The 27592-nt window shown below is 31.9% G+C and overlaps 3 protein-coding genes across 3 annotated transcripts; 2 read left to right on the top strand and 1 right to left on the bottom strand.

Moving 5' to 3' along the window:
* Positions 1-8392: 8392 nt before the first annotated feature.
* LOC131662013 (uncharacterized) lies at positions 8393-9030 on the top strand. Its single transcript, XM_058931683.1, has 2 exons — positions 8393-8548; positions 8651-9030. The coding sequence occupies exons 1-2, from the start codon at positions 8473-8475 to the stop codon at positions 8812-8814; spliced, it is 240 nt and encodes a 79-aa protein (XP_058787666.1). The 5' UTR covers positions 8393-8472; the 3' UTR covers positions 8815-9030.
* Positions 9031-12064: 3034 nt separating this feature from the next.
* Positions 12065-16885, bottom strand: LOC131662012 (ubiquitin carboxyl-terminal hydrolase 27-like). The gene is made up of 9 exons (XM_058931682.1): positions 16321-16885; positions 15979-16079; positions 15667-15897; positions 14728-14796; positions 14496-14624; positions 14196-14333; positions 14029-14091; positions 12931-13257; positions 12065-12592 (listed from the first exon to the last, which is right to left on the bottom strand). The coding sequence occupies exons 1-9, from the start codon at positions 16682-16684 to the stop codon at positions 12323-12325; spliced, it is 1692 nt and encodes a 563-aa protein (XP_058787665.1). The 5' UTR covers positions 16685-16885; the 3' UTR covers positions 12065-12322.
* A 4647-nt stretch (positions 16886-21532) lies between these two features.
* LOC131662010 (26S proteasome non-ATPase regulatory subunit 12 homolog A-like) lies at positions 21533-27150 on the top strand. The gene is made up of 12 exons (XM_058931680.1): positions 21533-21684; positions 21786-21980; positions 22321-22428; positions 22525-22629; positions 22739-22795; positions 22905-23101; positions 25365-25464; positions 25576-25688; positions 25792-25942; positions 26072-26149; positions 26462-26696; positions 26857-27150. Exons 1-11 carry the CDS (start codon positions 21682-21684, stop codon positions 26678-26680), a joined length of 1326 nt encoding a protein of 441 aa, XP_058787663.1. The 5' UTR covers positions 21533-21681; the 3' UTR covers positions 26681-26696; positions 26857-27150.
* The last annotated feature ends 442 nt before the right edge of the window (positions 27151-27592 follow it).

The following is a 27592-nucleotide window of genomic DNA, read 5'->3' as shown; positions in this document are numbered from 1 at the left end:
TGTTGGGTTTGTTGAGATATGTTAGGTATAATGTAGTTGTAGCTGTTAAGAGGCTAGACCCTAAATGTTTAATGTGTTATTTTTCTATTGTTTTTGTTTTGGGAGGAGATTATTATTTTTTCTAACAAATTAAAATAGAAAATTAGAGTTGCCACATTGATGGCTAAATTAACAAAAATCCGCAACACATGTCTTTGAGTTTTAAATAGATTTAGACCATATTTTATTTCATTTTTTATTTGTATTATGTTGTAAACTTACATTTTTTTTTGTAGTAAGATATACTTTAACCAACCTTATTTGTTAGGATTTTCAACTTTTATATCTTGTAATATCATTCTTTTTATTTTGTTTTATATGTTTAATCTTACATTCTTCATTTCATTCATTAATTTCTAATTTGTGAATGTATGACTGTTTGTTTTTTGCATTCTAAAATCTTTCTATGTGCATCATGTTAATTATGTGCATTTGAATATTATTTTGTTTGTTCATGCATTATCTATTCTTCCATTCATATATATTTTGATCAGGTATTTGTGTTAAGTAGATGCATGTTTATATGCTCATATTGTTGCATTTAGCATGTCTATCCTCGTATTTTGTAATATATCATATAATGTTGTATATTATTCTTATCTGTGTATAGCTAATTTGTGTCTTTGAATTATCATTTGTGTTGCTGGTTATTTTGCGTTTAGACTCATTAGCATCTATCTCTTTTTTATCTTGTCAAATGAGGAGAAGTTGTAATGTGAGTCTAAATTTGATTTATGCGCTTTATGCTTTTTGTGCTTTATGAAATGTTTCAGGGGGAGCACAAGCAAATTGATGAAATCATTGATCACACGCTTCTTCTTAAAGTCCATTCAATTATAATTGCAAGCATGTCAAGCATACAAAAAATGGAAGGCTAAAGTTGCATTGCATGTCTCTGATACCTCGAGGGTTATAGTTTTGTTGTTTGTCTATTAAGCTTTTGGTTTGGTTTTATGTCATTGAGTCTTTTCATCAATTATGCATTTCTAGATTGATTTTTAGATCCATATTTCAGCATGCATAAATCAAAGTATTTGATTATAATTTAATAAATATGATTGAAATTAATCGATGGGTGCTAATCCATAAGTAAACGAACTTATCACTATAGTTATAAAAGATTATCGATCCTACGAGGATTTAATAATCAACTTCACCATTATCTATAGTCGTTTTGTAAATCTAAGAGTAAATTATATTTTTAGGCAATAAGGGAACTTAAAACTAAAGTTAAGGCTATAATTGGATTTGGGGAATATATTAATTAAAGGAGACCAAAATGTAATTTATAATCATTTCTTTGGGACTCAATAAATTATTGGCATAGGTTGTATTTTAAAATCACTTTTCCGAAGGAAGATATTAGTTTAAAAACATTAGTCTCAACTCTCGTTCTGTTGACCTCTGCTATATTTCAAGACCGCATGGATTTTACTATCGTTCACCCATTTAAGTTAAGGAATATTCTTTTAAAATCAAACAAATCCTAATTAATTCTAAAGTGCTCTGGAAGTGTTTAGAAATTAATGTCCTATTTTTACTATCCGGTACAATCCTCACGCTTTCGCTCTATTGGTTTGAAACCTAGCAGTTTTGGCTCTTATATATCCGTAGTTAGGATTCGTCGTTTCTTCGTGGTCGTAACAATCACTTCAAGCAGTGGAAATAACATAACAAGGGCAAACATTCCTTGGACTGTTGAACAAAATTTAACCATACTGGAATGGCTAGTACAAAGTCCTCCAACTTTTCATACTTTTGGAGAACTTCCAGCTATCAAGGAGACTTAGAGTTTTCGTTGACACGTAAAACCTTTTGAAAAATATTCAATTAAAAATAGTACCAGAAAAATATTTTTAAAAAGTTTATTTCTGACATACTTGGCTCAACGGATTTAGCCGGACATTATTTCAGAAATAAACTTATAGTTATAGTTATTAATGAAAGGTATGATTATAATAAGGTTTTTGAAAAAGTTTATTGTAATCATAAACAAAACAGTAAACAACGGCAACCCACGCATATATATAATTGCAACAGGAATAAATAATAAAAGCGATATATAATAACTTGTAGTAATAACCAAAAATAAACTTGAATTGTTGCGGGAATTTAAACTTCGAGTACATAAAGGAACTTGAAATACAGATCTAAAATGAATGCAAGAATGATCCAAGTAGGCATAAAATACTGGAGGTGTAATAGCTCCCCAATATGAGAAACTATCACTTTTACAAGTGATTTTCTGCATAAAACTATGAAAGGAATTGTAGCTCAAAAGTGCATAATGATACGATAAAACATGGACCCTTTTTTCCAATTCAAAGTGGCAACATATAATGGTCTGGCATCAAAATTCATCTCCTAAAATCATGTGGTTCGTGGAGAAAATATAAGGAAGAGTGGAACAAAGACTTAGCCAAGTCTGTTGATATTTTTCTGCAAACTGGGTTCAAGGCGATTGCCACCATCCCATAGAGGTGTCCATGGCTTAAAACATGGAAGATGTGCCAAGGGGGTGCATGGAGGACGCCACCGGCCCACCACCCCATATTGGTCTCCATGTACCAGAAAACCACAATTCTTCCTTTACTTGCATTTTACTTCGGTTTCTCGCACGAACAATCTCTTTGGCCAAACACCTGAAACAAATAAATAAAATCGACATAATACGATAAAATGACAATGAATCAGTAATAAAAAAAACTAAAAACAATGTGCGTCGAGCCGTGAAGTGCGGTATAAAATGTGTTCATCATCAATCTATCAAGTTTTTTAATCAAGAACTATTTTTTAGAATGATTCAAGTCACGACCATTATAGAATCTCAAAAATTCTTTGAAATTTTATGAAAAAGAGATTCTTCCAGTGTGATTAGAATCACACAATTAGTTTTACTCGAATCAGACTCACAGAGAGCTCAAGAATGCATTTCTAGGTTTCATGATTTGAACCACGAGAATGTTTGATTCAAATCACAACACTCTGATTTGAATCACATGATTGCTTGATTCAAATCATACTGAAATGGAAATTCTTCTGGTTGCTTTTGGAACTCTGATTCGAACACAAGTTTGTCAGATTCAAATCATGTGACTCGAATCACATATCTTGTGACTCGAATCATGCAAATGAGTTTCATATAGTTTTTGCTTCTAGGTTCAAATCACTTGTTTTTATGATTTCAATCATAACTCTTGATTTTGACTCAAACCATACACCATTTTTCTCTCATTTTTGTTCTAGATCTCCAACATAAATAAATATCATTTTCTCATAAAACCTTCACAATGTTAGAAAACATGCACTTCCAATATTGATTTGAAAACTCATAAACCACTTTTTCTCTCATATTTTCAAAATATTTTTAAATCTTTCTTGAACACTTGCAAATGAATTCTTTAACCTTCTACGTTATTATTTTTCCATTGTTACATGGATCTAAATCTAATGGTAGGAGATTTGTGATTGTTAAGGAGATTCTTTATTGAATTTAACGTTTCTTTGAATAATTGGTTAAGATTCCAGAGGTCCGCAAGGTGTGTGATGTTGTGGCTGGTTTTGATAATTCTAGTGGAAAAGAAAGAGGTTCTTCTTTCCAGGTTCATCTTGGTAGTGATGTGTGTAAGCCTACAGACAATGTGGCAGTTCTTTTCAATCTTCAGACAGACCAATGCTCAAGATACCAGTAGGAGAGAGGAGAGATGGATGCAGAACAAAGACTTTGAAATAGTTTGTTGGTGCTAGAATATTCAAGACAATTTAGTGTGAAGATTTCTAAAAGAATTCGGTTCGAGTACTATGTACGAGTCAAGGGATTCAGGTAGAATAATTTTGATATTCTCATTATTATTTGGATAATGTAATTGTACTAAAACTCGTGTAATTTCTCACAAATAATATTTAAAGACCAAAAAGTTTCAATGAGCAGCCATTTAAGAGTGGATTATGCTTAGTGAGGACGGTAACTCAACCACTACAAATCTTGACGTCCCTCTCTCTCTCTCTCTCTCTCTCTCTCTCTCTCTCTCTCTATATATATATATATATATATATATATATATATATATATATATTTTTTAATTTCATAGAAATTGCAGGTTAGGTTGCGCTTTATTTCGTTATAGAATTGCTTACCATTAGGATTTATTTTGGTAGCGATTTTTTTGTAAATCATAGGTTTTGTTGGAATCAAAACTTTAAGTTTATTTTTTTGAAGATTAACCTGAAAAATTGTGATTGTGAAATCCATGTAGTATTGATATTGTACAAACACGTATCTTGTGTAGTTTATATATATATATATATATATATATATATATATATATATATATATATATATATATATATATATATATATATATATATATATATATATATATATAGAGAGAGAGAGAGAGAGAGAGAGAGAGAGAGAGAGAGAGATATTCTTACTCCAAGAGTAAGTTATCAAGACTTACTCCTCATCATGATCATTGATTCTTCTTAATCTAATGATTAAAATTAGTAAGTAATTAAATAAGGAGAGAGAAAATAATATTCATTAATTTTAACCATTAGATATGAGAGGAGCAATTGGTGGAGTGCATGAAGCCACAATATGGGGCGGTCCAATTTTGAGTTAAGGCATAGCCCACTTGGTTGCTAATTTCATTCTCACTATCAAATGTCATGTCTATCATATAAAGCTAGGTAGCTACCTTTTAATTAATATATAAGCTCTCAAAATCACGTTTGGCTTCATGCTCAATCTCTAAGGGACAAAGCAACCCTACATGGTAGATGAACATAAGACTCATCCCATGTGACCTACACAAACAATGTCTATTGTCTTAATCCTACAAGCAAGTAAAACATTTTCACATTTTCTTAATCTGAAAATGATCTTAGTCTCACCATGGTCGGGTATTGTCCCTTCATTCATTAATGACATTGCCTCTATGATTAATTCATCAAATCTCATTGAAAAGAAAATAATTAGACCAAACAAAACATCTTATTTAAGACTAAACTATGTGAAAGCAAAATAAGATATATGATATTAAATCTGATTTATCGTGTCTACCTCTACGACTACAGAATAGTTAAAGTTTTTTTTGTATTATTATTTTTAGCGGCACACGCATTTATAAATAGGTTTGAGTCATCTCAACACAATTCAATGATTATCAAATTTTCATTGATATTATATATAGCTTTCAAATAATGCAGAAAGTTTAAGTTTCTTTTTATGTTTATTTGATTTTTTTCTTAGTTGTTGTAAAGCTATTTGGTTTTCAATCAAATCAAAATCACTTCTGTTGAGAATCTACCTGCTGCAAACTTTAAAATCGGTTAAATTATTTTGTGATTTGTCACTTATAGACAAATTAGTCTAACTACAATAGGATGAATCCAAATATATTTTTGGGTAAAATGGTGCATATGACCTCACAGTGATGTGGTGTCCACGTTGTAATGCTATCACATATGCAAACGTTCATCTCATGCTCTCAAATAGAAAATTTTGTTAAGGAGATTAAGGGTCTTTTGAATGAGTTCTTAGTTTTTAAAACTTATTTTGTAAATTTATTTTAAGAAATAGTTTTATAATATTCGTTGTGGCACACCTAATTTAGAGATAAGTGATAAAATTAATAGAATAATTAAAAGTACTTCAAGAAAAATTATTTATTTAAAATTCAGTCTTTAAAATTCAATCACACCAAAAAGGTAATGTGTATGGGTAATGAACAATGATAATCAAATAACAATCAAAATAATTGGTCTTCAATAAAAAAAATTAACTTTGTGCAATACAACACAAGTTTAACTTGGCAAAATAAAATAAAGTAAAGACAATAAACACGATAACGTATTTATTCCTATCTATCAAGCAATCTATTATGGAGGAGAAAACAACTCTCTGATTTGCTATACTTCAAAGAGTTGTTACAAAAAATTAACGATGAATTATAAGAAAATAGTCACTTAAATTCTAAAGAACAAACCTTATTTTGTACCTAACTATTTTTCAGTTTCTCCAACTCTATATATGAATTATACAAATTCAAGATGTTTATAAGTGTTTTTCAATCTCCCTTGAATATTTTGAAGCTTTTTCAAATTTTGAGAACACATTCTTAGGAAGTTACTAATGTCTCTCTAATATTACCACTAAGATTATCAAACTCAACTTTAAAATTAGGTTGTGATGACAAACATACAAGACATACGTATTTATAATTGCTGAAACTCAATTGATTCATAATAAATCCAAAATATAATTTGTAAACAAATGAATTCACCAATTAAAGCAAGAAAGTCCAATATATACGAATTGGTTCTGATTTCGACTAACCAAACCACCTGTCAGACCCGAATCCACTGTTGTGCCGCTGCCACCAGCTCCCCCGGCAAACTAAATTCAAGTTTATGCTACCTCAAACCATTTTTTTTCATTATTTAAGATTTTAAGACATACTTCTCAACATATATTTTATATATGTGAAATTGAAGAGGTATTCAGAAATTTATTCAAATGTGAAAAAAAAAATGTTTTAAGGGGAAATTTTATATTTGAAGGGAAAAAATAATTTATGTGGCAAGTGGCATGGTACAATACAAATTAATTTCCCCCCTTGTATGTGAATGGATGGACAGGTGGGTCAAATCAATAATTCAATATGTTTGTCAGTCAACAATAGAGGGAAGGGGGGTATTTAAACAGTTAAAACATGTTGCAGTCCTAAGAGATGGCCATTACAAAAAAATTGAGAGTAAGGCATTATATTTGTCTGCATATTTAATGGCACAAATTTAATGAATCAGCTCAAGATTATAGACATTTTCCTCAATCAAAGTCCCTTTGGGAATGCACCAACTGTTTCATATGTATTGTTCTAAACTAATAATTTTTTTTTAAAGTTTTCATACATGCATGCATCCACATTTTTTCAATGTTGTTTGTTTGCTATATGTGTTATTATGATAAATAATGAACGTATTGTTATATATTATATATCCAAAAATATATATTTTATTTTAGAGTATCAAGCCACCAAATAAACAAACTTTAGCATTTGTAAAATATGACTATAATGATATTTAATTTCAACTTAGCTCAACTGGTAAAAGTACAGGAAAATAGTTAGATTCTTGTTGAGAATGCTAAACATTTTACCCTATTTTTCTCTATTAGAGCTTTGGTTCTTTTGTTTCTTACAAAAAAAATAAATAAAACATTATTCTTTTTTTAACAAAGGAACACTATTATATTAATTATAGGGTAATTTGAGTACATAAATTATTATTGAATAAAAAATAATTGATATTTATATAATTATAATACCAACTTAATATATATTTTAAAATTAAATATATTTTAATTTTGATAGTTTTTAATTCCTACCTTATATAAAAATTAAAACATGAAAATTATAAATGAATTAAAGTTATATTTAATTCATAATTTTAATATAAATAGATTATTGATAATTTAAAAAATTATTTTCAAAACAATTTTATTTAGTTATTTTGTAACATTTAATTTTTGTTGTTACTCTTATATGAAAGACTTCAAAAAATTAAAAATAAGAGACTTTAGTTTAATCGACATAGTACAAGAGAGTTTATAATATAGTTTGCCATAAAAAATTTATTTCTTGTTATTTTTTGAAGTCGGTTATTTGAAAGATAATTCAAACTTGATAAAAAAAATTAAATATTTAAATGTCAGCTTTAACATTAAATTTTTTTAGTAAATTCTAAAATTCTAATTGTTAAAATATTTAAATGTCTTCTTTTGCCTCAACTTTTTCTGTTCTATTATTGATTTAAACACATCAATATTGTTCTCGTCAAATATGAAAAGAGCTATAACATGTCTACGATTACGACGATCTTGATAGTAATTCTACATTAAGACGTTGATAGCAAAGGAAAGATATATACTTGCAAAATTTACTCCATAACAAAGTTTAACAAATTATAATAGGTAGGGTAGAGATTGTCTCCTTATTGTTAATTAAGTTTAAGGGAGAAAAGCTAACTCCTAATTAATATAAATATATGAAACACTTATTTAGTGAACATTATTAAAGTATATAAAATGAAAAGAAATTGAAAAGGAAACATTTGAATTGAAATTGGTCCAAATAGTATATAATAGAAGTTGACATTCATGAATCATGGATTATAGTTTTTCTTGTTTAAGTCACTCCCTAAAGGGACATACCCATCCTATCTAGGCAGACAAATAGGAGACATTGATGTTGACACTCATAATACCACAATCATATAGTTGCATTAAACTTCCTAACAATTGGCTACTAATACTAGTAATTTCATATTCATAGCTAGAAGAAACTACTAATATTTTTCTATATAAAGCTTCCAAATCAACATATTGTGTTATATAGAACACAAACACAAACACAATTCTAATTATTTAAGATGGCTATTGCACAAAACAAACGTTTCTTACTAGTGATTCTTTTTCTCCTATGCTTCATCTCTATCCAAGCTAGAGGTATATATTATTTTATACTTAGAGAGCATCATAATTTATTTTTTGTTAAATTTTTTTATTTTATTCTTCAAAGTTTTTAAATGTTTTCTATATATTTTGCAGCAAGAATACTGAAAGAAAAAAGCAATGATGCAGTGAGTATTTCTCATGATAAAGAAGCACAAGATCATGTGTTTAAGGCAAAAGAAGAAGATCATAATAATGGAGATGAAGTATTTGCAATGGATTATACTCCAGCTAGAAGAAAGCCACCGATTCATAATTGAAATATTATTTGCAATTTTGTGCAATAAATTATTTTAAGCTAGGAAAATTTTGTTGATGTTTAAATATATATTGGCCTTGTATAAAGTTATAAAACGGTGTAATTATACATGATACACGGTAATAAAATCATTTCTCTTCTCTGGTGGAGTGGGAACTATAATTCTTCCTTTCCATTGTAATAAAATCTATTTTCATTTCATAATAATATACTCTATTTGTAGGTTTTTAAACTATTTATATGTTTTTAACTTAAAAGATTGTATTTTTTTTTCAGATGTGTGATTTCGTTAGTTAAATTATAATGGATAGAACTAATTTATTAAAAAAATAGAAATATATACAATATTTTTTATTTTAGAAATCTATTATCTAACTATAAAAGATCAATTGCATGTTTTGTTTAAATTATTTTTCTATTTAAAATTATTATACTACTAAAAAGACTTATAAGTAAATAACAAATATCTCAATTAAAACTCTTTTCCATATTAGACCATGTGCAATGAGTGTGTTTATTTAAACTCAACATGGCAAAATCATGTGCAATGGGTGTTTAGAGTAGTGTTGAGTGTGTGTTGGAGGAGAGAGATGTTGAGAAAACTCAACACAATGTACACTGACGCAGGGGCGCATGTGGCAGCGGCTGATTGGCTGGCCAGATTTTTATCCATTTAATACTTTGAACTCAATTATTTCGTTGCAAATTTATTTTTTTTTATTTTTTTTTTACCAAAATTTATGATTTTTTTTCTCTATAAATAGAGACTTGATTCATTTGATTTGGACACAGAAAAAAAACCAAGTTTTTCACTATCTTAATCTTATTATTATCTTTCTATTAGTGTTTATTTTGAAGTTAAGTGTCTTTTTTTAGTGAAATGGATCCCAATAATCATTTTAACACTCAAAATTCTACTAATTTTCCATTTAACCAAAATCCCAACAATTTTCAAAATCCCAACTATTAAGTATTTATTATTTTAATTTAATTTTAATCGATAATTGTAATTTTATGTAATCATAAAAATAAAAATAAAATTTAAATAAGAATATGAAAATAAAAAGTAGTGGGGTAGGGTGTTGAGTGAAAAACCATTAGAGAGTGTAAAAGTTGAATGGGTGTTGAGTTATTAGGTGGAAGAAAGAGAAAATGATGTGGAGTGTTGGGAGTTGAAAAAGTGGGTGTTGAGTGTTGAAACCATTATACATGGTCTTATATTGTCTTACCAGTGTCATTTACTTATTGGCCTCATTGATCAACTTTTTTCCACCAACATACACATCCTCTCTCTTAAATTTAATTAAAATTTTAAATTTCTCTCACATTTATTTTCCCACACTTTCTTATTTTAATTTAATTTTTTTCTCTATATATTTATTATCACTAAAAATACTGATAATCAAATTTAATTTATCTCACGGGTCACTATCTACACAATATCTATTTTATTTTAATTAACCATTGTCTTAATTTGAGAGACAAAATTCTTCTTTTAAATATTAATTTTTTTCTCCATCTCACGATGCATTTTTTCTTCTTTTTGTATGATTATTTAATACAATTAAATTTATATGATTATTGTTCATTTTATAATTACGTAAATTATTTCAAATATTGTATTTGTATCTAAATACATTTTATATCGCATCAAATAATTTTTTATTTCTCACGGGTCACTATGAACACAATATCTATTTTATTTTAATCAACAATTACCTTTATTTGAGAGAAAAATTTTATTTTCAAAAGTTAAAATTTCATTTTTTTTTCTCCATCTCGTGGGTCCTTTTTCTATAAGATTATTTATACAATTGAATTTATATGATTATTGTTCATTTATAATTAATTCAACTCATTTCAAATTTATATGTGTCTAAATATATTTTATACAATACTAAATAAATTTAATCGTGCGGGAGCGCGAGTATCTTACTAGTTCATACTTATAAATAATTTAAAGATATACATCTATGTTCGTGCACGCGCACGAATATAAATATTAATTAGTTTAAATGAGAGCAAGAGAGATGAGGGAGAGAAAAAGAGAGAAGAATGTAGTGATATTAGGAGAGATAGAAGAGAGAGTATTACAAGAATATGGTTTGCTTATAGGGTCTAAAAGCTTTCACAAACAAGCAAAAACCGCTACAAAATTAATTTTTTGCGATGATTTTAGACTCTAACATATGAGTTGATAGATTATAACTAAGACTATAATAGATTTAGGTTGCAAAGGAAAAACATAAAATAAATTTTTGATTTTTCATATATTCTCACTTTAGCAACATTGTAATTTAAATAGTTAGAGTTTCATGTGGCCTTACTAATTAATCAACTTAAGGAAATGACCATTCAGCCTCCAACCACTTAAGCACAACAATCCAAGTTGATGAAGAAAAGTGGCTAACTCGAAGGAAAGCGTATGGACCAGCCCCATAGTGAACAAGCGGCAGGAAGACCACCTGGATATGTTAAATTTCGTATTCCTTTTACTGTAAAAGAAAAACATGACATACATAACATAATTTACTACGACCATTGGAGTATAGAAAAAAATCCACTAAATTGTCTTTTCCCTTTTTATCTTGAAAAGTAGCGACGAGTCCAGGGTGCGACCAGAAGGATCGAGGCCCCGTCACAAAGACTTGGGGTGATGTCATAAACCCCGACAGCATATGACTAAAGCAATCAAAATCCCACAAACTGATATAAAAGTACAGCGAAAGCGAACTTCAAAAATGGTGAATAACCAATCTACCCCCTTTTGATAGCTAGTCACTCAATAGACCATGGCAGATTTGCCAATACATTGACCTCAAATCATATTTAAACCTTGGTCGGACACGGTCCCAGAGACGTCCAATAAACTCTGAGGCACAAAACTCAAGAACAATAGCCAAATTCTATAGATAAAATCACGGGAAAATAAACAACATCATGAAAAGGGTATAAGTCGAACAAGCAAGAAGATGAAATAAATAAGGTAGAATTTGTGTATTAAGTGAACAAATTCAGGCAGATATTTGATAGATTATTTCAACTAAGATTTAAATTCTAGTTCTCTCAAATAATTTTTTTTAATACTCGTGTTAAAGGTACAAAGTTTTCATTGTCATTTGACAATGTATAATCTCTACCAAATGCATAATCTCTACCAAGAAACTCGTGAGACACGAGGTAGATTCTTTCAGTTTAAAAGTATTAGTACAGAATTTTCTTTTTTTTTCTCTTTCCTAAATTTCTTGTGATTTATAATGCAATTTCTTGTGATTCATGATCACATCTTCATTCTAATTACCCTCTTCAAAAGCTCAGGCTTAATTCTTTCTTTTCTTTTCGAGGTATTGAGCCATGCCTATGTTTGGAAATTTGAACAACTTCATTACATGTACCACCAGCCCTGGTCGTGTTAAAACGCCACACTATAGACTCCTCTAATTAAGAACATATAGACAATGCATTTCCTTCACCCAAAACTTCCCTAAACAATACAGAAGAATTAATTTTCAGTTATTTGGAATTCTCTCATAGAATAGCAAGCTGGCCTCAGCAGAAAGAACCTCGTCCACTGAAACAGCATCCACGTGAGAATCTGAAACACGAAACCAGTGCATTGAGTTTTGATTGAAGCAATTGCCAGAGACGACTGAGGACTCGGATCTCACACATCTGTAAACACTGTAATGCCCTCCTCCAGTTTTTCCAAAGTGTTCCACAACAGAAACAAGTTGATACAAACATGTGTCTTGAGAAACTGAACTACAAGCAACATCGACCTGCATAAAAAGCACAAAATGTGAGAACTAAAAAAGAACATCGCCGATCATGTCAATGTCATATTAATCCTCCTTACATTTTAAAGATCATTTCAGAAGAAAATACACTTTCATGTAAACTTAAATTTTTGTTCAGTCCTTAGATTTGGTCAAGAGTTTGATTGTAGTCCCTAATCCTTGTGACATTTTTCATGGTTTTTGCCTCTCATTAGATCTTTTAGCCCCCACTTTAATAGAGATTTAAGTGTCATTGCCATGAGATTGACAGACGGATACCAACTGTTTCTTTAAAAGTTCAATGTAAAATAAATGAATCAATACAGAAAATATGGACCAACCTTGTCAATGGATTGCAACTGTGATTTTGAGTGAAGGCTTTCTGAAGAACTAGAACACGGAAGTTCGTCAAGTTCCTGTCTACTACTAAGAGTATCTGCATCACCAATAAGAGTATCTGCATCAATCTGCTCTTTTGCTTCTCCATAAATGCCACTGGATTTAATCATTCTAATCTCAGAATGCACATTGCTATGGTTTGGCAAAGAACTTTTTTTGTTATACTGCATATTTAATGGTGGACTTTGTACATTTTCCTGTATATTTACTCCTAGTCTAGTTGTCATGAATGAGGACATATCCAAAATCAATGGAAATGAAATATGGCCCTGAAACACCATCATCAAGGCAAAAAAAAATACTCAGTGAAATTCAAGAAAATTAATATATTGCTCGGTTATTAAAAAAATCATAAAAAACTCAGGCAGCTCTAAAATAATAGTCAAGTATATGTCCAAGTCCAACACATAGCCATTTAAAAGTGCAATCAAATAAGCGTTATGCTTGGTGAACTTTTATTTATTTTTGTGTGATCAGGAGGATTAACAAAAATGAAGCCTTAAAGGAATGGAGAATTTAATACATTAGCGCAATGAATCTGGTATACGCTCTGATATGTATCGAAGGAGTATCCGAAATTTTTTATTTTGAAAAAAAAATCCAATATGTCCTGGTACTGCAGCAACACGTCTTCGATACACTACGGATACAGTTGGTTAACTCATGATTGTTTAATGTTTTAGAACATGAACCAAATTTTTCCCTCCTTAATTGCTCTTCTCTCAACTTTAATTAACTCTCATGATTGTTCATTTTTCTATATCAAGAATCAAACTTTTCTCTCCTTAATTACCATTCTCTCTAATTTACCTGTTCTCTCTCCTATGTACTGTAATTTTGATGCACCCATTTCTATCAGACCACTTCAAGGTTTTAAATTTTGCAAATTCAATTGGTTTTTGTTGGACAATGATTGAACTAACGTATAATTTTAATTTATATATGTATCTTAAACATATCATATCATATATTTTTTAATGACCGACGTATCACCGTATCAGATATGTATCGTGTCCGTGCTACATTGCGTTAGAGGTTACCTGGAGTTTGAATGACTCTCCAAGATCAATCATGTGAGCTCTTTTCAGCTGGATGCATAAAACCTACCAACAGACAATTAAATGTTTCAGTAGTTCAGAGATTGAACAACAAAAGAAGAGATATACATGAGAAAATTAGAGATGCCAGATAGCACAGTTAGGCATACCCTTGGACACCGAGCAATATTTAGCTGCTTCAAAGCATGTGTAAACCTATTTGACCACGGTAGATTTTCAAGATTATATGTTTTTTGGCAATCGCAGAATTCTTGGTCAGAGCATCTGCTTAGTTTTCCAAGTTCTACCTGAGTAACAATGGCAAAAAATTCACAACTTGACAACATAAAAAATAGTCAATTACTAGAGTCAGGAACCAACATCTATGCATCACTCGGCTATCTTTATCTATATCTAAATAAATAAAAGTATCTATATCTAAATAAATAAAAGAATCACATAGAGATGACCTTGTCTCCTTCCATCAAGGAAAGATACTTAATTGCAGCCTTATGCCAACAGTGGTTGCAGTGGTAGTTTTCAATGTGCTCAGCTACAATGAACTGCTTCAGGCAATCCATCAGTGTACAACCAACTCTCTGCAACCAGTTAAATTTAACAAAGTTACAGTAGGCGTGTAGCACTCAGCCTCAAAGGAATAACATTGAAACTACAGTATAAGTGATATTGATTAAAACTTACTATAGTGTAACTATTACTAAGCACGGGCGAAAGAGGCAAACAATCAAAATTTTCAAATTTATTTGAGATCTGCAAAATGAACAAATATGAAGTTTAAAGATATTTAAAAAAGATACAAAAAATTGGAAAAGGGAAACACTATCAGAATCACATTAAAAATGAAGAAAGAAGATATTATCATTAAAAACCAGAATAAAAAATTATATAAATAAGATTGTTATCAAGAAATTGTGTAATCAGCAGCATATCATAATAAAGAAAAAGCTATTAACATGGAGGTCTCATGCCTCACACAGACCACAGAACTGGACCAACCAAAAAGCTCACTATGGTGTCATTAGTAACTTGTTTACATGTTTGGAGTATTTATGTGAGATGAATTTAGTCATTTTAGTAACCTACATGCAACAATGAGGCTCATCATCATGTCAACTAATGTTGTGACCTTATGATTTATACTGTTTACCATTACCATCATTAAATCCATCAACAGGTCAATGATCAATACCTGTAATAACAAAATTCAAATATAGAACAAAACTAAATTTGACATTTTTCTTCAGCTTCTGGAACCCAAGTCATGCCAACCTAAAGCCAAATTCCTATATTCGTATTTCTGGCCATTTTCAAATGACCGGCATTAATTCTTCCAAGATGTTTTAGCAAGTGGTTGTAACTTACCCTACAACTTTTTACTTCCAAATGCAGCAATATTAACCAAAACAGGAAGTCAATAAAAACATAATCTGAACAACAGTCCTCCTGATTGCCAGTTATATGATGGTTTCAAACATAATAGATGTCAGCAAAAGATGCAGAATTGAGTGTCATAGTTTTTTATGAAGGTGGTCTAAAATTACAAACAAGAACCGAGAGTGTACATGCAATCAACTAAAAAGGAAAAGTTTGTTAGACTGCCCTAACGAAAGTCTCCTATACCTGGGACGAGCAACTTTGACAAGTTAAGCTGCTACAAAGAATCCCGTCAAAGGGTCCAAGATAGAGGCGGTGCCATCTCTCTGGCTCACTCTGCCGATCCGTCTGTATTGGAGTAAGAATTCTATTATTAGAAGCAAAAATGTCTGCTAAAGAACTTATCTTTGGAGCATAACAACCTCCAGATTCTTCCCTCAAAGAGCACAGTAGATGAACAAACGCCTCAGCAGCATCCTACAAAAACAAACAAACTAAGCACCGAGCAGAAAGAGAGTTAAAACAACAAGCTAAATGACAAAAGGAACGCAACTCTACCTGCTGGCTCGTCAGATCAAAATCTGGAATGTAGCTGGACATAGCACGCATTAAATTTGTCGGACTCAATACAACATTTTCTGTACTAACCGAGCTCAGCTCTGCACGCACGGAGAGCAGTACACTATTACAATTTATAAAAGTATATAACAGTGATTCGCCCGTGCTCGATACGAATATCAAGTAGTAAACTATGAAGTAAAATTACAGAATCAAATTTCATTAATCTCAATTGAATGAATGTAAAATGGAACATATAACGATCACAATTTTCTTTCCAATGCACAATTAGAGAAAGCAAACTCCATTCAATCAAAGAATTGAAAAATGTGCTAGTGCTACCTTGTAATAAAGAATCCAAAGAAAAGACAAGAGGCATGTTTTCACCAAGCGGTTCATCATTCTCATATTCTGCAAGAACACTATCAAGAAAACTCTGAAAGCAAACACAGCTAGCAAGAGCCTGCAAAACGACGTTGAGGAAACAATTGTTCCCGAGGTTCTGCAAGCCGGGAATCGAAAGCGGTTTTTCGGAAGCGTTGTTAGATTGAACTAAGGATGCAATTGGTTTAGACGATTTGGTATCTTTTAGAACGAATATGATGCCGACGGCAGCTATGGTGGCAATGCCGGTAACTGCTGCGCGAATGGTAGGGGATAGTGTCAAGGTAGTGTGGGTTTGACGGAACCATAGCGTCTTCTTCATAGCGAGGGTTGGATGAATCGAGGTCGCTACTGAGTTTGATTTGAGGAGTGAGATTGTGTTGAGTTCGTTTCAGTAGCTTGGCGAGTTGAGATTTTCAATCACTCCTACAGTCTCCTACTTCTGCGAAGCGTTGTCCTTTTTGAGCTGTAAAATTGGGTCACCGAATGAATGGGTTAGAGATTTTATGATGGTCACCCCAGTTTGACCCGGCACCCGGAATTCTCAAAAGAAATGGAGATTTTTATTTTTATAATTTTAATGTATAGAAGTGTAATTAATGTCGCAATTTTTAGAAATGCGGATCCTTACTCGCAATTACAATTATGTTCTTTCCGAAAATATCTGAATTTTTTAAAAGTTTATGCAATTATCGGATTTTTCGTTGAAGTATCGGGTTTTATGTCAAATTTTTTGCATGGATGAAATACTGTTTTTTTAATTTGGTGGATATATATCGGATTTTTGAGAAATTCAATGAAATTATACCAGATTTTTGAGAAATCCGGTGTAATTATACCGGATTTTTGAGAAACCCGGTTACTTATAAGAACTGCCAGACATTTTGAAAAATCCGGTATGAATCAAAATTTTTTGAACTTTTGAAGAAATTGGTAAAAAGTTGTGAGATTTGGAAAAAAAACATAACTTTTTGACATTTTTACAAATTATACCCGATAAAATATATAAATATAAATATTAATACAAAACAAATTATGTTGACTTCCTAACTTCTTCTTCTCAATGTCTAATATGTCTCGCATATGCTGATTCACATGCTCTTGCACCTTTACTACAGTTATGTCTCCTTCAATCTATGACGGGAGGCAAGGGACAATTGGGTTTCAATCCTAAACTCAACGAATATTGTCAACAAAACCAACTGTAATAAGTTTGTGTCTACTAGAAGTTATGCATGGAGCTATCATTAATGGGAAGAATGTGATGTTGAGGTAATATGGTATTGTATCTAGAAGCAATAGGGTAACTCATACCAGAAATCGTCATCCATTTCTCACGACCTTACACGTCCAAGCTAGTTACCCGCAACACACTCCTAACTTCTGGTATTGTGTCATAGAACACGTTGGAATACATTTGATGGTGTTGATGAACTTCAGTAACTAATTGTGTTCGAACCAAAGACCTGGACTTTTCGCCCCATCCAAGTAAACTTGAAATAGCACGAAAACCACAATTTTCATCTTTACCTACATCAACAATATCATCAATGTAGTGATGTAAGAAAACAAGAAACTGAGACAAGTATTATAGTTTTGAACACTTACTACACGATTGACTTTCAATTGGTTTTATACATGATCTCTTCGTAGTCTGACTTTCTTGATCCCTCAGCATACTCCCACTGCGATGGATCACGATGCACATCATTCTCTTCACCATTTTTACTCTTCTTATTTATTTGGCTTGTACTTCACTGGTGGTTGACTTGTACTTCACTGGTGGTGGACACATGGAAGTTGTGGATGGGTGTGTTAGTTCCCAAACTTTTTCTTCATCATCCTCTGGCCTACAATATATAGTGTACTGAAATACCTCTTCAGATCTTCTTACTTTTCTTCTAAATTCAACTATGTCCCACTATCTTCTTCAATGACCTTGTGATCTTTAATGAATAATTTCTTCAAAGTTCCCCCTCACACTTATTCTGATTTGATCCTTCCAGATCTTTTATGTGCCACCTATGATTCCATAATATTGGTTGGTAATATTTTGCATTGCTGTTAATTGCTGAGTCAAATTCAATCAACAGTAGTTCTGATTCATGCGCAATGTCAAATGGCTTGCATAGGACATCTTCTTTGACATGCTGTCCAAATGTTGAAACAAATCAACTCAACATATTTCTTTGTCAAATAGAACTTCACCTGCTTTCTCTTACAAGTTATATATCCTATTTAACTAATTGCTACTATATTAGTTTTACCAAACATAATGCCAATTCGAATTATAGAGAAATAACAAATACGATTGATAAAATTATTACTAGTGTAATTTCATATAAGAGACCATATAAAAATATCGATGCAATCTCTATCATACAAAGTGTCAATGCAATTTCGACCATACAATTTTTTGATACAATCCAAATCATGTTGACTTTCTGATTTTGCTTTCCCAATGCTTTATATGTCTCACATGTGTTGTTTCTCATTCTCTTACACATTCAACACAATTTTCTCTCCAACAATTAGTGACTAGAGGCAACAGACAATCAAACTTCAACTAAACCTAATGAGTGTTGTTCACAAAATCAACTACAATAAGTTTATGTATATTCACAGACCTATAGAGAAATAACACAAGTGGAAAGAACATGATGTTAAGGTTAAATGAAAACGAGACCAATATCATGTTATATATAGAAGCAATAAGATAACCCATATCAGAAATCATCATTCATTTGTCACGCCTTTGAAAACCTAAGATAGACATTCTTAAATGATGCCTAACTTCTAAAACTGTGTCACTGAACCCCTTGGAATGCACATCATTGTGGTGAAAAACTTGACCATCTAACTACATATGAACCAAAAACCATGCCTTTTCACCTTAGCCAGGTAAATCTCAAATAGCACGAGAAAACACAATTTCCACCAGCCTTCATGCTATAATATATTCAATATAATTTTGCATAAAAATAGGAAACTAAGACGAATATAGGAAGACTTAATAGACAGTTGACTTAAGGGAGCCTTAATAGATGATATCTTGGATGTTCGACTTCCGTGTAAGACATCAACATACTCCTAATATGAAGGATCTCAATGCACATCACTCTCTGACCCCTTTTACTATTCTTGGATTCAGTTTTAGTCTTGAAATTCGCAGGGGACAAACACATAGAAGCTGTAAATAGATATATAAACTCACATACCTTTTTCTTCACCACTCTCTGACCAATAATATCTAAGGTGGTGAAATAATTCTCCAACTTTTTACATTCATCATTTAAGTCCAATTGTGTCTCACTTTCTTCTCAATGACTCCATACTTTTCAATGGGCAATTTCCTCCAAATTACACAAATCAAATCCAATGGAACAAGTTCACCTTGTACTTAAAAATGAGCAAGTTTACATGCACAATGAAACCCGTGTGTTGTTTTAATGAAACATCCACATGCAACTTTGTCAACACCAACTCTTTTTATACGTTTAAACTCTTTCGTAACTTTGTCAACAAATTTCTCCTTATAGAGTGAAAACCATGTTTGTTTAACATAATCTACTAGGGAAGGAAGATAACACATACTCGTTCAAAATATTATTGCAAGTGTTTCTCATACTCCAATATCTTATTTAAATACATGACTTTATTACATAGCTTCATCACATGTTCTTATCTATTACCATCAACAAACTCTTTGCACTTTGCACCCACATTTTCTGCAACAAGGAATACACATAATATATGGGTGGAGGATAAGAAAACAACTTCAATGGCATTCATTAGGGCAAGTTCCCGATCAATCATCGTGACCTTAGGAAACAAGTTCTCAAATGTGAACAACTCCTTCAGCTTTTTTAGAACTCATGTAAAATTTCCATCCCTTTCATGTTCAAAGTAAGCAAAACTAATAAAAAAAAGTCAACTCAATTGACATAACACCAATAATCTAAAGTAGTGGGAGTCGATACCTATTGATTTTGTATGTGCAATTAAAAATCAAAATCAGAGGAAACATATTCAATAGCTCCACTAAATCAGGACGTGTCTAAAAAATATCACCCACAACATTCAAGTCCCCATTGTTTCTGGTCCAATGCATATACTTTTCTTTATGAATTAAGCTAAACAAATATTGGATTTCCGTCAATGAACCTCTAACAGTAGATTGTTATGCTTCTATTGCCTTTTACAACTGACAATACTTGACAGATTATCTACACTTATATCTTTCAACACACACATTATGAACCTCGATGTCATTTTGTACTTCGTCATGTCATTCACGAATTGTCTTTTTTTAGGTTTTAGACGACAGAGTATTTCATGATTGTCTAAATCATTAGATAGACAATGGTTGTGTATATCACATATAACCTTTTATGTTCCCACCACAACCAGCTGATACGATGACACATATTTCAACCAAGAAGGGAACACAACTATTCTTATAGAAGTAAATTATGACTTTTCTTGGTTCTTGTAATTTCCTCCCTTCTCACTGCCAAAAATTAGTTTGTACTTCCCGCCTCATATCCCATTTGTTGTATTAGAAAGAATGATAACCACAATAACACTGTTGTCTTTCATTATATTGTGCCCATGACAACACTTCATACTGAAAGGAAAATATCTGTCGTTTAACATTTTCAAAAGTCGATTAACATTATCAAAAGTTCCGATGAAAGTTATAAGTAAAACATACTAAATCAAGGGTGAATAAGTAAAATCTTCTAGTGCACCGTCCACAATAGATTCATTCACGATGATCAACTCAACAACAAAAACAAGGCCCCATTTGGGGGATTTCAAACAATCCGATGTATCAAATTTAAAATTTTCCGATAGGTGAAAAATTCGCACCAGATTTTTCTAGATATTTGGAATAAATGAATACTAGGTTATTGAGTAGCAATAAATATTTGGTAAATCCTTATCCTTTTAGCTTTTGAAATTTTGTCTTTCTACCAGATTTTTAATTTAACTACTGAATATTTAATTTTCACCTGACTTTTTTAGAATTTTTTTTAATAAAAAAAACAGTTAAAATTTGTAGACGTAAATTAGAGAGAGACATTATTGAGATTTAGAAATTATGGGGGTGCAAGGTTGAATCCTCGGAAGCCTGCTAGAGATTATTGGGCCCAGACGGGCTTTTGGCACACGTAGTTGCATAAAATGAGCTTCTACTACTTTGTTAACTTTTCTGATGCTTCCTTACTCCCTCACATTTACATCCTTTTTCTAATTTTCTAGTCGGCTATTCCTTCATAGATCTCTCTCTTTCTCTCGCCCAAACCTCACTCAACCATGGTATTCTCCTCTCTCATCCATTCAAGATCTCTCTTTCGTCTGCTTCACATGCTACTACTTTTCCACTGTTAATCTTGATTGTTTCTCAATTTGTTGTGTAGGCGAATACGGAGAATTTAGATGCGAAGATAGAGCAATTGCTGAACGTCGAGAAGCAGATGCGTCTCGCCGGTGAAATTGTCGGCACCAGAAAAGCTGCAATCGACATTTTGCAACTCTGCTTTGAAGCGAAAGCGTGGAAAACCCTAAACGATCAGATTGTCGTTTTGTCTAAACGACGCGGTCAACTTAAGCAGGTACTCGCTGAAGATAGATGCGTTTTGAGTTAGGTTTCAAGAGGTTTAGGGTTTTGGTTCGCTTTAAACGATTGGTTGATTTTTTTTTTTCCGTTTAGAATGGAAATTGTTTATTGTTTGTTTGAGTGGTTAGCAACTTTGGATGCAATATTGATGAAGATTTGTTTAGATAGCCATTGGAATGGATTATTGTGCTTGATTTCACAATTGCTTATTTAGAAATAGTTTAGGGTTTATGTTGATTTAGTCTTCTATGTAGTTGCTGTGTAATTGATTGGTAGAAGAAAATAAGAATCATAATGTTATGTTTTACTAATGCGTTTATTATATATGCACGCAGGCTGTAACAGCTATGGTCCAGCAAGCTATGCAATATATTGATGAGACACCTGATGTTGAAACGCGTATTGAACTTATCAAAACATTGAACAGTGTATCTGCTGGGAAGGTGAGTGTGTTGTGTTTGAACTCTCTTTTCTGCGTATTATCCATCCTATAAGACACCTTTTATTCAAATTTTTATGTTGTATCGTGTTCTTCTTAGATCTATGTTGAGATTGAGAGAGCTCGGTTGGTCAAGAAACTTGCCAAGATTAAGGAAGAACAAGGGCTTATAGCCGAGGCTGCTGATTTGATGCAAGAAATTGCGGTAAGTTTGAACTTGTCATGTTTTTATGGCTTATATCTTCAGTTTTTGGATTTAATTGTTCAGTATAACATATTGTTTGGCTTACTTATGTAATGGGTAACCTTTACAGGTGGAAACATTTGGTGCCATGGCAAAAACTGAGAAAATTGCCTTCATTCTCGAACAAGTATGAGCCACATTTCTTTATTTCGTAGATGACATAAATTGTAGGCAATCAATTTCTTATGTTGATAATAAGTTACTGATTTGAGAATCTTCCTTGTTTAATTGTGTAGGTTCGATTGTGCCTAGACCGTCAGGATTATGTTCGTGCACAAATACTATCTAGAAAGATTAGTCCAAGAGTATTTGATATAGATGCATCTAAGGAAAAGAAAAAGCCCAAAGAAGGCGATAATATGGTTGAAGAGGCTCCTGCAGACATTCCATCTCTACTGGAGTTGAAGCGGATTTATTATGAACTAATGATTAGGTAATTGAATTCCCACTTTCTGTCTCATTGTAGTGTTTCCTGTAGTTATAAATACTGTGGCTCAATCCTGTATATTTTGATGTCTCTTTCAGTTTTATTTTATATAAACTGAACACTGTAGATGCTCAAGATCCTGGCTCTCGGGATTTTCAGTTCATGAACATTTGAGGATATGCTTTTTATGTTAACCTATTTAAAGAAAGGGAAATGCGCACAATTATCCCATGTGCATTGTTTAACAGTCTAAAATAGTAAGCTTTTTGTGAAAATTATGCAGTCCATGCACTGGAAATTGAAATACCTAACCTTTTCTATTAATAATTATATTAATTGGAGTTCTTAAACAATGCCCTTAGGTCATTCTATAGCTAGACCCTTAAAGAAAAACCAATACTGTATATTTAAGAAGCTGAAAGTCAAGGCGTAGTGCTAACGACTGTCTGTTTGTCTGCTCTTTTTATTTCCATGTATTCATTCTTTCATAGTTTCCCTTGCTTACATTTATGCAGGCTTGTTTAAATATATTTGGGAATATAATGGCATCTAAAGCGTTTTCTCTCTTACTTTTTTCTCTATGTCTATAGAACATTTTTTTGCTTGCTTGCCATCTGTTTTTGTAGTACTAAACCTAAAATGTGGATTGGTGTATGTGTTTGTGCCTTTGTCTGTTACTACCAAGTATTCCATTATTTTAAATTCTTGGTTTGATGGCCTTCAAGAAGAGTTGCCTTCTTTGAAGAGTTCAATTAGCCTTGTTTCTAAATAATATCAAACTATACATACTTATAAGAACTATGGATTGGTGTATGTGTTTTTGGCTTTCTCTGTTACTACCAATTATTACATTATTTATTTTAATTCTTGGTTTGATGATATTCAAGAAGAATTTCTTTTTTTTTTGAAGAGTTAAATTAGCCTTGTTTCTAAATAATATCAAACTATTCATATAAAAAAGCGGGTGTGATGGACCTACCAATCGGTTTTGGAAGTAGCTAATTTGTAATGCATTTGTGGGTTGCTAGAGTTTGAGTTGGTTTAAAATTGTAAGAAACGTAATTTCACTTTTCTCTTCTAATGCATCTTGTACCGTATTAAACACTATAAATGATTGTATCTTTTGGTTTGGATAAAATTTTGAATTCTCTTACAGACTTTCTACATTTTTATTACTTGGGTTTTTTCTCTTCTCCAAATTTTTGTAATTTATCCTTTTACATATGATCCCCTGGTTTTCATTCTTGTCTGCTGCATTCCAGTTCTTCACAGCCATCTTGAAATTAAGCATAATGTTTTACATCGCTGACTTTTAAAAATGGAACATTCTGACGTGATGCAAAGTTTGTCTTCCAATTTGAATTATATAAAAAAAAATTCTTAAAAAAACATGAATGCTGGCCATAGGTTTAAAAAGATGAGTGAACTTTTAAGTTGACTAACATGTAGATACTGTTTCATAAAACAGTTATTATGTTATGTCACTCTGTAAACATGCTCTTCTGCAAAGTAAATTCCTTTACTTCATTATAAAATTTTCAATTCCTTTCTATTGTCATTTTTGATGTTCTGTTGCTGATAGGATCCCAGGTGAGAAAGTAGTCTCAAAGGAACAGTTTGTGTTATCTGTGAAGGATCCTATCAGCTGTCGTTTTCTTGTTCAATTGAATTATATGTGAAGGGAAACCTAGTGCTAAAGGGCTCCTGTTATGGCAGGGTTTAAGGAAGGGTCAAACCTACTGTTGCGAGTTTACAATAGGCAGTCTACAGACTCTACACTTTTGCACGGGGTTCTTTGCACAAATAAAATAAAGTTCAATTGCTTATAATTCAGTTCATTTGAATTATATGCTTAAAGAATTATGCTAGCAACAGCTCTCTAACACTCTTTTCAACACTCTTATTGGTTAAAATTCATTAGAGTCCCATTAGGTGTGGCCGACATTATTTAATGAAATCCATTTGAGTTTTCAATCAATTAAATAGTGCGTGTGTTAGAAAAAGAGTTGCTACCACTATTTTATTTGTGTTTGGGAAATGATTTGTAATACGAGACAGTAATATAGTATGTAGGGAGTTGTTCACACTGGAGTATATGTGGAAGTAAATCTGGTGCTATGCCACTTAACTACATAAGAATCGATTTAGATGAGTGCATGTTAGTTTAAATTCATACTACATACTTTTCAAGTACCCAGTTCTTGATATTTCTTGATGTTGATCCTGAAATCTTAAATTTTCTTATGCTGGTTTTCTGTCTATCTACCAGGTATTATTCCCACAACAATGAATATCTTGAAATTTGCCGTTGCTACAAGGCAATATACGAGATTCCATCTGTCAAAGAAAACCCAGCTGAGTTTATTCCTGTAGGATTCCTATTTTCTTTCTATATTTGCTATCTCTGTTACTGTATGATTCTTTTGTTATACGATATTATGATATAACATTTTCTCCGAATATTTTCCTTACATATACAGATCCTGAGGAAAATATGTTGGTTCTTGGTTCTTGCACCACATGAACCAATGCAGTCGAGCCTTCTCAATTCCACGTTGGATGATAGGAATCTTTCTGAGATTCCAAACTTCAAGTACATTGTCTTATTTTTTTATCTCACATACTTGCTTGACATGTTCAAATATTTTATTTAGGATTCTTTGTCATTGGGTCTATCTGTAATATGTTGTGTCTAGGCTACTTTTGAAGAATGTGGTAACCATGGAAGTCATCCAATGGACAGCTCTTTGGGATACATATAAGAACGAGTTTGACAATGAGATGGTCTCTGGAAACTTTTTGAGTGAAAAAGCAGCAGAAGATCTGAAACAAAGAATTATTGAACATGTGATTTACTTATACTCTTATATTTATTCACATCCTATCAACTTTGTTGCTCGAATTTGTAGGATATTCTTTTTGTTTTTAAGTTATTTATGTGAGCATTAACATGGAGTAATTTTGTTAACCTTTCAGAATATTCTCGTTGTATCAAAATACTATGCAAGGATTACTTTGAAGAGACTCGCACAGCTTTTGTGTCTCAGCCTAGAGGTGTGTAATGGTAGTTGTGGTTTTGTTCTGTTAGTCTTTTTATCATGGTGTGGGGGAATTCCCCCTGTAAGTGTTTCAAAGAATAAAATTTTATGTTCTTGCAAAGCGAAGCTAGTAGGGGGTTGTGGTTGGCAGGGTCTGTGTATGCTGCAGTAGTTCATCTGCTACCTCAAGCAGTTTTATTTGTTTTTCATTATTGACCTGCATGTGAAAACAGAAGCTGTAAACTTGAAATTATTTATATCCTTTCCATTTTAATTAATCAGTTTTTAAAAGCGGATGTTCCTAATCAATAGTCCTTACATAATTCAGGAAGCTGAGAAGCATCTCTCAGAAATGGTGGTGTCGAAGGCTCTGGTGGCAAAGATTGATAGACCAATGGGAATAGTTTGTTTCCAAACAGCAAAGGATAGCAATGATATTCTTAATTCATGGGCATCAAATTTAGAGAAACTGCTTGATCTTGTTGAGAAGAGCTGTCATCAAATACACAAGGAAACCATGGTCCATAAAGCAGTTTTAAAGGTTTAAGAAGATCCACATAACGGTAATTTTGCATTTTTCCTTCTTTCTCTTGCCTTTCTGTTAAAATTTCTCACCATTTTTGTTTAGAGGTAATTGGACAATGGAAGTTAGTGATTAATGAAAATTGGTAGCGATTGTTCATGTCTGGAATATTTTCTTTTTAACCATAATGCTTATCGCAGGTCCTTCAGGAGCTCCTTAATATGTGGTTTTGGACTGAAGTTGCCTTACCTGGAACTGGAAGGTTCATTTGAAATGTTGCCCCGTTGTGTTAGTGAATAGCATTAAACAGTTGTCTCTTTGAATTTATATTTTGCCATTCAATTGTTCAGGGAAGAGATGGATAAATGATTCTAGTACTGAAAGTAGCTATGTTGTATACTACTGTTAAATACCTTACCACTGACTTACCAGACATGATCCTAAACGATCTTGTTTTTGTAGCAGTGGCAAGAAATTGAGTGTTTGTTCATTTATATTCTTTTGTCTGGTCATAATATTTACTTTCTTCTTTTGGTCACTTTCATTTTATTTTGCAATTTGGTAACTTCGAGTACATTCAAAGTACTCCTTGGGTGGGTTATTTCTACGGATGAGGTTAACAATTGAAAATAATTTTATTGGCAAAGTTAATAATGATTGCTTCACTCAATAATTAAAAAAACTAATCCTTAACTTGCCTATCATAAATTTTTCTTTTTACCTTCGTTTGGTACTTCATTTCACGTCCGATCAAATTTGTGTTAGCCGCAAATGTGTTTTGTAAGTTTGCATGAATCCTTATTTTCGTAAAAAAAAAAGTTTGCATGACATCTGTTGTCATAGGCATGTTGTAGAGATCGGTTAATATTCTCTTACTATTATTTACCCGTCATAATTATGTACTTTGCATTTCTTCTAAATCCGATATTTTACCAA

This window comes from Vicia villosa, linkage group LG3, assembly GCF_029867415.1.
Source record: "Vicia villosa cultivar HV-30 ecotype Madison, WI linkage group LG3, Vvil1.0, whole genome shotgun sequence".
In the NCBI taxonomy this organism is placed as follows: Eukaryota; Viridiplantae; Streptophyta; class Magnoliopsida; order Fabales; family Fabaceae; genus Vicia; species Vicia villosa.
The sequence above is the reverse complement of the archived record's forward strand: the minus strand, read 5'-3'. Positions and strand labels throughout refer to the sequence as shown.